The following is a 12,239-nucleotide window of genomic DNA, read 5'->3' as shown; positions in this document are numbered from 1 at the left end:
CAATCCATAGCCTTCCAAGAAAAAAAAACTTCAAGTCCTAGGAAACACAATCAAAAGCAGGCAAGTATCTCTGAGTTTGCATCATTGACCAAGGCAGGCATTTCACTCAAACAATAATAAGCATCACTCTTCTACAGCTACCTTTTACATATATATATTCATAAGTATTAGAGCTTTTCATAAGGACAACTAAAATAAACTGATCTAAAACTACAGAGGTTTGGTGAACAGTTATTTTATTGGATTTTGTTCCAGTTATTTTTTTGCTTCAGTTTTGTTTAGGATTACCACTTGTGAACCAGCTCCTTTATGCTCATTTCCAGTAGCTCTTCCTTTGAATATGGTAACTGCTGAATCTAAACACTTAAAACACAAGTGTTACACTCACATTTGCACAAACCTTATACACAGTAGGCAAGTTTCACACTGCTGCATATGTTAAGTGCCCTAAAAGTTACAGCAAAGCCATGTGTTTCCCTTAGTGGACTCCTAAATACACACACAGGAAACGTGTTAACAGTAGATTATATGACATCACCCTTCTCATGGATTCACCTTCAGTATATTAGCATTTTTCAAGGGCTCTTGAACATAAAAAAAAATCACTGAAGGGCACTAAGTGTAAGATTAATGTTTAACCAAAAAGGGATAATCCAGAATGACCCCTAAAAACTTCAAGCATTCACTTAAAGGTCCTATTAATTGAAAAAATTAGACATTAAAAATACTTACTGTAGTATCCATAAAGCACAGTATCTTCAATTTGTCTTGAAACATTAGCATCAGCCCATTCCTAGTAATAAGGGATAGAAACATTTAACATCAAATGAAACAAAAGAACACTTAATTCAATAGAATTCTTGTAGAAATGAAAAAATTGCTCATATCAAATGCCTAAGGAAAAGAATTAAGCACCCAGACTGCCTATTTTAAGGGCTGGAATTTAAGGTGGAGCTAATTCTATAATAATAATAGAGTTAATTCTATAATAAGGAAGCCTACAAGAAAGCTGGGGAAGGGCTGTTTGCAAGGGCATGTAGCAATAGGACAAGGAGCGATGGTTTTAAACTACAGCAGGGTAGGTTTAGATTAGACATTAGGAAGAAGTTCTTTACACTGAGGGTGGTGAGACACTGGAACAGGTTGCCCAGAGAGGTGGAGGCCCCATCCCTGGAGACATTCAAGGCCAGGCTTGACGAGGTTCTGAGCAACCTGATCTAGTTAAAGATTATTGCAGGGGGGTTGGACTAGGTGACCTTTAAAGGTCCCTTCCAACCCAACACATTCTATGATTCTAATTCATCCAAAGATAACTAAGGAATGTGCTGCATTTCAGGGGACAGACTTCAGTAGTATCCCACTATTTATGCTCACTTTGGCTGTTAGCCTCATGCTCAAAGTTCTCTTTTTTCCCCCAGATTAAGAATCCTTAGTTACCATACACTATGTGGTCAATGCACAACTGAAATAAAATTATTAGTGAATATCATTTTTAGCAGCTAACAGTTTAGTACATTTACTTTTGTTCTCTACTTAAGTGACACTATTTTATGAAACGGATTTGTTTTCTACATGTCAGACAGTGCAGCTACTGAGTCTGAAGCTGAATCTGAACAGTTTTTCAAAATGTTTTGTAAAAGACAACTGGAGATACAGTTATTTGCAGTTCTAGCCCTTTTTTTCTGAGCACTGCAGTGGACACCAAGCTTTAAGTTACAGCATTGAAGGGACCAAGCTGTCCTCAGAATGAGTCTTCTACAAAACCCAACATATGATAGGCTTGGAAACAATGTGGTACATTAGAAAAGACTATAGACAACTAAGATCTATGAGTTGCCTGGCCCAGTAGTTGGATGTATTCAATTTAATGTCATAATTCACACATTTACATGTACAAAGCATTAATGGAGGGACCCAATCAATTCAAGGATGCACTCATTTTGAAGTCAATACCTCTCAATCAAAAAAAGCACTAGTTTTATATCAGTAAGGCTGACACTGGGGATAAGAGAGCAGCCCGCAAAATCCCACTTGAGGCTGATATCCACATTACTGAATTTCAGTCACAGAAACGGCACCACAAACTAGAGTTCGGGGACACCTTCTAGAAAGAAAAGTTAAATAATCAAGCTAAAAAATGTTTTCTAGATGCAACTCAATAGAAAGGGCAGAGTCAAATTTGATAAGCAGAATCTGCTTTGTTAGGACTTTGAACTAGGCAGAAAAACGAATTCTGTACAGATGCCCCTTTCTAAGATATCAGACATCTATTTTTCACGCATGTAAGTCTAGGTATGACTAGTATATAAAGACCCATATTCTTCTGAGAATCTCTACAGCATTTCACTTCCTGTTACTACTGTACTTGGCAACACTACAAGAGAATCCCTCATTAAAGAGCACAAATACACAGAGATAGATGTAAAAAAATGCTACTGCTAAAAAGTTACTGTCTACAGAGTGCTAGCAAAGGTGCCAGTAACTGGGCATACTGGAATAAGCATAGGACAATCCTACGAAGGGAAGATTTTACAGACCAGAAACAACACTGAGTAGTTTTGGGAGCTCCCAAGTGTGTTGTGCTAATTCCCACTGTATATTTATAACAGGATCTCTTAAGATCATCATAGAATGGTTTGGGTTGAGAGGGACCTTTGAAGGTCATCTAGTCCAACCCCCCAGCCACATGCAGGGGCACCTTCCACTAGACCTGGTTGCTCAAAGCCCCATCCAGCCTGGCCTTGAATGTTTCCAGGGATGGGGCATCCACAACTCCTCTGTGAAACCTGTTTCACTATCTCACCACCCTTGCCATAAAAATTTTTTTCCTGATATCCAATCTAAATCTACCCTCTTTCAGGTTAAAACTGTTGCCTCTTTTCCTGTCACTATAGGCCCTGTTCAAAAGCATTTCTCCATCTTTCTTATAAGCCCCCTTTAAGCACTGAAAGGATGCAATAAGGTCTCCCCAGAGACTTCTGTTTTCCAGACTGAAAAACCCCAAACTCTCTCAGACTACTTCATAGTAGAGGTGCTCCAGCCCTCTGACCACTTTTGTGGCTGTGCTCTAACAGATCCATGTCTTTCTTGTACTGTGGGCCACAGAGCTGGACACAGTACACACCAATGCCCACAGCAACTCTATCACAGAATAGCTATGAGTAAAATTTATTATGCAGATGCAACAGTACTTAGACATAAGAATGGCAAACTGCTTTTTTTGTTATGCTCAGTTGTAGCTTACAAACATTTTTATTACTTATCCACCCAGTTTAAGTCATCATCTCCATTTTCAGAAGAATGAGCCTTTACTTTTTAGTTTGACCAAGACCTGAATTACATGAATAGTCAAGTTGGCAGAAAGTAGTACCCTAAACCAGGTATTAGAAAAAAGTTATTGGATTACTTAATACTAGGCACGCTAACAGAGCTTAGATACTAAACTGTATGCCAGGCTTGAGTTTCTGGCCTAAGCACTGAAGCACTTTACATAATACCAAAGGACAGGTTGTTTTCCTGAAGTTCCTATCCAAAAAGGCACATGCTGATCAAGAAGCCATAATTCTTAACAGAAATTAGTAGAGTAATATATTTCAAATCTTACAAGAGCTGCAGAAGACCCATCCATGAGTGATAGGATTTACATCCTACTACATCCCAAATGTAACAGCATTGATAACACTTATTTGAACAAGAGCAAAAGTTGATCTTTTTTCAGAACACGTTACTACGTCCTGGGACACTGTTCAGAGAATGGAAGTGAAAATAAAACTCTAGCTACATGAGTAATTGCACCAAGCCAGAAGGGTTAAGTCAAGTTCTTGCTCTCATCCCTTTTTTCTTCTCCTTGAGAGGGACTAATGTTTTAAGGAAGCTAAATGTTTTGTAACATGATCACTGGCAGCCAAACTCAGGGATTGAATCCAGAGGTCCAAGCCTGCCTGTATAGCTTAAACATATTCTAGAATTGTTCTAGTCTTGTGGGATCCACTGTATGCGTAGTGAAAAGAAATCAAGAAAGTAGCTACCCAGAAGCAAAATTCTTCAGAAGCTAATGATTTGAGACACATGAACATAAATGAATTGGTGAGAAAAGGAAAGATCCAGTACTGTCAAAGCTCCTTCCAATTTCTATGTGTAGGCTTTTTTCAAACCAGTAAACTCAAGCCTTTTCAGTTGTTGTTCAGATGCATGCACTAATGTGGAGCGTATGAGCTATGTAAGTGGGCATACTCCTTAAAGGCCGAACATGATAAAACTTAAAGAAGTTTAATATTTGCTTTATCAGTTCTCTTGGAGCTGCCTAAACTCTCATGGAATATGGGCTTGATGACATACCATAAACACTTCATTTCCCTATCTCAGAGCATCAGCACCACATTCCTTCATGTCACTGTATTAAGGCTTCCAGTAGGCCACTTTACATTAAGCTTTTAAAGTTCACTGTCCAAAATTAGATTATCATTCAACTGGAATTTGAGTAGAAAAGTATACTTGCATTTTGTCACCTAATCAGCAAAAAGAAAGGGTGAAAAATATTTTAGCAGAAGGGAGAGAAACAACACCTTAAATTAAGTGTCTGTCAGGTACACAGTAAACCCAATCTTAGAAGCCTGTCAGGCTCAAGCCCAACAACATTTCAGCTGAAAAATTTCTAGACATTTGCATGAGAATACACCACAAAAAAATTGATCATAAGAATTTACTAGTAATAAGTTAATACGCACATGGAATATTAAAGTGTTTAAATTGCCTAGTGTTAAAAATTAAGGAAATTCATTACTTAAATTATGCCAAAGGGGAAAAAAAAAAGACTGAACTGAACAGGTAGCACTATTTACTTACAAGTAAGCATTTGAAAAAGTTATCTCCTATGGAGACAATTAAAACCCACACCAACCAGGAATAAGCAAGAAAAGCAACAGTAAGACCCAAAGTTTAAGTGGGACAGCCACTTTGCAGAATAAGGTAGTAATTGAAATACAACAGGTCCTAACTGCCAGAAAACTGCCTCTCCTCCAACTCCAGAAAAGCATTTACAACAGGATACAGATGCAGAACTTTAAAACATTGTAATTGCTTTTCATTTTGTTGCTCAAGTTGTATACAGGACTAGAATAATGTATTAGGAAACATACATTACCGCTTATTAAAATATTGAGATGTTATCTTACATTAAAAGATACAAAGAGGCAAAGACATGAGCATTTCACCATTGTGTACATGTGCCTGAACTTACAAACTTTGCACCACTCTGCACAAGAAGCTGTAATGCAAACCAATTTAATACTATATCATATCTATTACATCAGCTTTCAGTCAGCTGCTGAAGCCCCATACTCTTACTAGCAAGTTATCCATATGCACACACCATCAACAACTCAAAGCAGTAACCAGTTCATCTGAGCCATTTCAAAAGCTAGTGACAGCAGCTCTGTCCTGTCAAAAGCAAGAAGCACTGCTACCTAGTGAGTGTCAGAGCTCTGACATTCTCAGCAGCAGTGTTAATATATCAAGTTGATAGGCATATGAATTTACCAGACCAGCACATTGAGGACTCAGTTGAGAGCTCATCTGGACAGCCCCTAGATCTAGTCTGGTTTCTTCTCCATCCATTGTGCCTCAAGTTCACAATATATACAGCAAATACCTTAGCAGCACAATAGATCAGGAAGGTGAGAATTCATTACTGCTTTCAATAGCACTTTAAGATGTGAAAACATAACCACAAATTCTCTTAACATCTGCAGAATTCAGGTACTCTGCACTGTTCTGCTATCCTTCATTCCTCGCAGTTTAGCAAGCATACATCGTATTACCTTTAAAATACCCATAACACCAATATTGCTTTGATAGATAAGGGAATCAACAAATTGCAAGGATACCTGCAATGAGTATGATGGACTATTTTAAGCTATTACACTTAAGTATTCCTTAATACAGTTACAAGTTAGAAAGTAAATAGATTAGTTAAGATGTTGCTACATAAATAAGGATACCAAAAAAAGCAGTGTAAGACACTTCCAGTTTACCTAAATGCTAAAAGCAAAGCAAAGTTCCCTCAAGAGATTAATTTAATTGTTACATTCATAGAAAATTAGTTATGAAAATTAGTTACTTGCTTCCCCAGTAATCATTGAGTGGAGTCTTCCTTCTCCCAGAAATTGTGTCCAGTTAGTAACTTGCATTAATATATTTCGACTGAACAGTTAATGTATTTCAGCTATTCAAACTGTACGGATAACTTCCCCAAATGAAAGCAGTACAAGCTAACCTGACATTTTTGACCTTCCCCAGTTTTTGGTAATGGAATGAACATGAATTTTATACTTTTGTCCCTGTTAAAGGGGACATTTCTACTGTCACTGCTGGACCCTGCAAGAATTTCACAAGTACCTAGTGAAGATAGCTCCCATTCTCTACAAATGTACCTTAACAGAGCTTAAAGTGGTGTAACATTACAGGTTTCAGTACCTGTGATGTTGTTTCAAACGTAGATGAAGCTGTCATTCTGCTGATTAGCCTCTCCCAAAGCTTAGCCAACCAAGAGTAGGTCATAGCATGCTTAGATATAAAGAAATGTCATATCCAGGTCCCAGATCCACCAGCCTGTTACCTCCAAAATGCAACAGAGCCAGGATTTTGACTGCTAGATGGATAGTAACATCCAGAAACTTGCATATCTCAGCCACATCTGGCTACCATGAAAAATTTCTTGGCCAAGTATTGTTACTTCACAACTATAATTCATACTCAGAACAGGAAGCATGGTCTCAGTTAATAATGATTTCTCAGTTAACACCTTTCTAGAATAAAAAATCTGACATTTCTAGTGGTTCTATGCTCTGAGCTGCTACACAATGAGTTTCCCCCAAGATGTAAAAAAAAAAAATAATCTTAATAGAATGGCCTGCAAAAAGACCCTCATTAAACAGATGTCACTTCTTGAATCATTAAGGAGACAACTGGCTTTTAACAGCTCAGGCAGACACTCAAGGTTTCTGAGGTGTTCAGTCTAACCAGAATGAAAGAAACACCACTGGCTTTTAACTTCACCTAGTAGCAAGAATCCATACATTTCAAAAAAAGAAAATTTCTCATCACCTCCCCTGCCTTCTGCTGCATCAACAATAGAATAAAAGAGGCAGCATGGAGATGATAATGTCCTTGTTTCAAGCAGTCTTCCTGCTGCAAGACAGCATCAAATAGGTTTTAAATATTTATGAGACCTGTAGGTCAGACCCAGAGGTCTTGGGTTCCAGCAGCAATCTCAAGTCTATATGCTAGGGTGAAGTTTTCTGTTTCTAAGTGCTTGTTATACATCAAACAAGGTTTCATATCAAACAGATCAGATCCAACTGGATATATTTGAAGTCCATGGCACAAACTAAAGCACTGTCAATGCAAACAGCAAAAACCTTCAAGATAAAAGTGGTGCTGGAGAATATTATGAGGACTTCTCTTACAAGGTAATATTCAAGTTCTTTTGATTAATACTAGAGGCAAAAGCCTGCTTTCCTACTTAACAGCACTATGAATCAAAGTAATCCCAGCCTCCAGAAAAGGTGTTGCTGCAATGAATTCTATTGTACATCGGAAGAATGATCACCCAAGTCCATGCACCACTGCTGCTTTCCTAAAGGACTGAACAACTACTACTAATACCAGAACTGCTCAATTTACCTGCTATAAAAGCTTCAAGATAATATTTGATAAGTCTCACAAAACAGTGAGACACACCAACAGGTACCAAATGCCACAAGCCACTTGTTTATAGTGAACAACAGCTATCTTAGTTAAAAAAATGTATAAACAGTACATTAACAGCCCTGGACAATGGACAAAACCTCAAAGTTAACAAAGGCTGACCAAGGTATAGTATCTGGCCCTTTTCAAGGAAAACACCTTGGAACACATTATGGAAAAAGGCTACACAACACTGTTTTAAGTGAATTCATCCAGAAATCAGCATTATTCAGATAAGGGTAATCTGCCTGGGTACTACACTTTAGACAAGCAAGCCAATCCTTGTAGCCAAGGAGACATACCTTCACTTGCCACTGAACACACAGTTCACAATGAGAACTCTGAACCATCAAGACTATGTCTTCAATTTAAGCTCTGCTATTAGTATCACATGCTGCTCCCTCAGTTTGCTACAAGTTTGTTCACAGAAAAGCCTCAAGAATATCTACAAGTTGATAGTAGGCTCAGATATATTAAAAATTAACTGGAATTCCACATTTAGTATCTCTTCCTTGTATGCTGAGCATCCCTGACTTTTTCCTATGAGGACAGGCTGAGTGAGTTGGGGTTGTTTAGCCTGAAGAACAGAAAGCTCTGGGGAGACCTTATTGCAGCCTTTCAGTACTTAAAGGGGGCCTACAGGAAACATGGGGACAAACTTTTCAGCAGAGCCAGTAGCAACAAGACAAGGGGTAATTGCTTTAAACTAAAAGAGGGTTGATTTAGACTAGATAGAAGGAAGAAGTTTTTTAAAATGAGGGTGGTAAAATACTGGAACAGGATGCCCAGAGAGGCAACAGATGCCCCATCCCTGGAAACATTCAAGGTCAGGTTGGATGGGGCTTTGAGCAACCCAATCTAGTTTGAGATGTCCCTACTCATTGCAGGGGAGTTGGACTAGATGACCTTTAAGGTCCCTTCCAACCCAAACCATTCTGTGATTCATCTCTAACACTGATATTGGGAATTACAGTTGGGAGGTAGAAGAAAAGAGCATGTACAGCAAAAGAAACTGTTCACCTAGGATCTGGATAACTGCCACTACTCTTTTGGCATAAGTTCCAAAATCATCCAGTTGGAAGGGTTTTTTGATGAACTAATGATTCATCTACAGAGAATATCATCGACATCTGCTACCTGGATGCACCTCAAAAATGCACTGAGAAGAATCTAGTGAATTCTTCTCACTTTGGCCATCCAAAGCAAAGGATTGTTGCCAGAGTTATAGCCCTTCAGACCCCAGCATCAGCTATAGGACCTTGGAGGTGCTGGGTTTGAAAGAATGGTCCAGAGGAAGGACAGTAGTCTCTTGGAAATATTCTGAGCCCAATACAGTTTGTCCTACATGTGAAGCAGTAGCAAATAGGAGGCAAATGTTACCTGGGACAGTGTTAAGTTTTAACCATTCATGAAGACCTCATATTAAGATACTGTCAACCTCCTAACTTGACATTACTCTGAAACTGAAATTAACAAATCAATAAAGCTGAGTGTTTATGCGTAGACTTGTGTGTTCTGACTGACTTTAGGTCCACTCAGCTTTATCAGGGAAGCCACATTAATATTTATCACAACTTCAACACTTATGTTGGATCAAATGTATTAATATCAGAAGTTCTCATGTCACTGCTACAAACCTAGAAACTTATTCAGATAAGCTCTAAAAGAGAAGGAAGAATTCTTTTGCATGGCAGTACGGAGCAATTTTATCTCAACAGGCCATCAGCAGGATCTACAAACATTAGGAACTAGGCAGGACCTAGAAGACTCAGAAGAACAGGCAAAGATACTTTAAAGAAATAAAAGCTTTACCACAAGCTTGCTTTCAGGTATAATTTTTAAACAGAATCTACCTAGCCCATCATATCACAGCATGTGGCCATTACTAAAGAAATCTAATTCAAGAAAAACAGTATTTTAAGTACAGTAATTACCCTTCTATTAATTATACTTCCTTAAATAGGACTTAGTGACTGCACAACTACATCTGGCCTCCTATTCTCCTCACAGGTTTGTTTCTCAAATCAGGGAATGCATACATAAACAAAATAGGTCTCCTTTGCAACAGGAAATTCTACTTAGTCCCCAGCAGATGTGCATTTTTTCAGCTGGGCCTAGTTATATCATTGTTATTTCTCTAGCTAGTCAGCTCAATATATTTCTAATACTCAGCATTATTCTCATTGAGCTGCTGGTATCATTACATAGAAAAGTCTCTTCTATATCCATTTTAATTCTGAACAAACAAGGTCTGAAGACACAAGCTTTTAACAATAACATTGAAGAATAGCTTAATTTTTTCTGTATTACCGCTGAGCAATAAACACAACAAAAAAAAAAATCACATCACAGCTCAATTCTTAAGGCCTCTTATCACTTGCATTTACATGAGCACCACGCAAAAGGCACTGTATTAGCTGCAAGCTAGTTCTGAAGCACTACCAAGGATCTGGCAGGACCTTTGTTTTCCTTTGGAAGTAGGTCTGGAAGGGAATATAGTCTTCAAGTCTAGGCATTTACCATCTGTCCACTCTCTCATTTGTTTCAGGATTATCTTTTGTACTATAGATCCAGATAGGCTTCAGACCAAGTTATTCAAATTATTAATATGCTCCAGTTTGACCCGGTTTTAATGGTAGTGTCCTCACAGAGACACTGAGTCAGTACCTTCAAGGATCCTTTTTACCCAAGTATAAAGAGGCCAATGCTTTAAGCATTGGGAAGAACTCTTACTTAAAGTAATGCTTAGAGCAGACTACAGTGTGTGCTCATCTCATCAAGAACTCATTTTGCACAGCAGTCCCCTACAGTTGTACACAAAAATAGTATTAAAACAGTAGTTCAGTTAGGGTGGTATCAGCCAAGAAGAGATACTACCATATTCCCTTCCCCCAAGGGTTTTACCAGTTTTCTCTCTTTAAAGAGGTGCTTATTAACTCAGGCTCCACATTATACATAGATTAACACAGTAAATCTTTATAAGTCTTAATGTCTCAGTAACAGAATATAAGAATGCTGGCAGAAAAGATAACCAAAGTAATCTTAAACAGCAAACAGGCTGTTTTTGAACTAAGGGGCAACAAATTCCCCATTATGATGTACGAAAAAGCAACATGTAAGAGATTTATTTATATCTTCAGAATAGTATATGCACTTCTTTTTGCACAATAGAAGGAATGAGTGTTTGGAAATTAGCAGAATACTGAAAATAAGAAATAGAATTAGTAACTTGAAAAAAGTAATAGAAAACCAGTTAAAATAACAAGGAGAGCTCAGTGTTGTATTCACAGTACTAGTTCCCAGCTTTCCAAAAAACTAAGGCACTACAACAGACATTTACATTGGTTTTAAACACTTTGACAAACCAAGAACAAACACCCTGTTTCAACACAAGTGCTTTTTTTGATAAGGCAGTTAACACTGAAAATATACATACCTTAAATGTACCATTTTGATTTTTCATATATGAAACCAAGAAGATGTCCACTGGTAGTAGTGCTGATGAGATAAGAGCAACTGCCAACGCGAAGATGGCTGTTATGGTAGAAATCACTTCACTTTCCCGTCGACTCTGATACTTGCGCACGTAAACCCAGCAGAAAGCCAGAATAGCCTAAAATACACAGGGAAAGATAGTTATGAGTTGCATAATAAGGATGTTAGACAGCAGGTACTGAAGTTAAGACCCTGTATTGGGGGCTGGGATAGCATCAACACACTCTACCTGAGCCCCAAGCACTAGTTGCACACTCACCACACACACTTTGCACCTTCGCTAACAACAGCTTGAGCAACAACAGCAGCAGCCCTCACACACAATAAACAGGGTAAAAGGCAGACGAGCAGGGCTGAACGCCCAGGCAGGAGGGCAGGGCAGCCCGACAGCCTCAGCTCCGGGCCCCAATGTGCCCTGCGGCGGCACCACCACCACCACCATCGCCGAGACACCAGCAGGAGCTGCTGGGGCAGGCTGAAGGGGGCATGGGCCCAGCGAGGAGGCCGAGCAAGCTGCGAGGGGCCAAGGAAGAAGGAGAAGTGGCCAGGGCAAGGGGAGGGGAAGGCGAGAGTGCTACCGGCCCCACTGAGGGGAAGATGCGTGTGCCTGGGGCAGCCGCCGCTCACCAGCAGCGCCAGGCCGAAGAGGCACCATCCCGTCAACAGCTCGGAAACGGCCGCCGCCATCTTCGCTTCCGTCAGCAACAGCATGCCCGCCCCTGCTGAGGCGGGGACTTTTAAGGGGGCGGGCATCGCGTCACCATGGCGACCGTGCCTTGTGACTGCCGGGCGTGACGTCATGCTTTCGATAGCCGCTGGCAGGTCCCGCTGTCGGCGCAGCAGCGAGGGGCTGGTAGCCCGGGGCTCCCGCGCGGGGGCCGGAGAGGCGGCAGCCGCGCGCTGCTGGGACCCCCTCCCGCTCCCGGGACAAAATCGACAACCAAATTTTTGGCTGTCGCGCTTCTCTGTGAAACTACCTAAAATAGTGCCCTGCATCG

The 12,239-nt window shown here is 39.8% G+C and overlaps 1 protein-coding gene across 2 annotated transcripts in view; it reads right to left on the bottom strand.

Annotated features, from left to right (window-relative positions):
• Window positions 1-12,042, bottom strand: part of LMBRD1 (LMBR1 domain containing 1) — an 81,765-nt gene extending 69,723 nt beyond the window's left edge. The window contains exons 1-3 of one of the 2 annotated variants that reach the window (XM_074581457.1): window positions 11,869-12,042; window positions 11,183-11,359; window positions 733-793 (exon numbers count right to left, since the gene is read on the bottom strand). In XM_074581457.1, the coding sequence (XP_074437558.1) occupies window positions 733-793; window positions 11,183-11,359; window positions 11,869-12,042 (412 nt within the window). The remainder of the gene's footprint in view (window positions 1-732; window positions 794-11,182; window positions 11,360-11,868) is intronic. The other variant, XM_074581458.1, reaches the window with a different exon arrangement.
• Window positions 12,043-12,239: the final 197 nt, after the last annotated feature.

The sequence above is a fragment of the Larus michahellis genome, chromosome 3 (genome assembly GCF_964199755.1).
Source record: "Larus michahellis chromosome 3, bLarMic1.1, whole genome shotgun sequence".
NCBI classification, from domain to species: domain Eukaryota; kingdom Metazoa; phylum Chordata; class Aves; order Charadriiformes; family Laridae; genus Larus; species Larus michahellis.
This window is presented reverse-complemented; position numbering and strand designations above follow the sequence as displayed.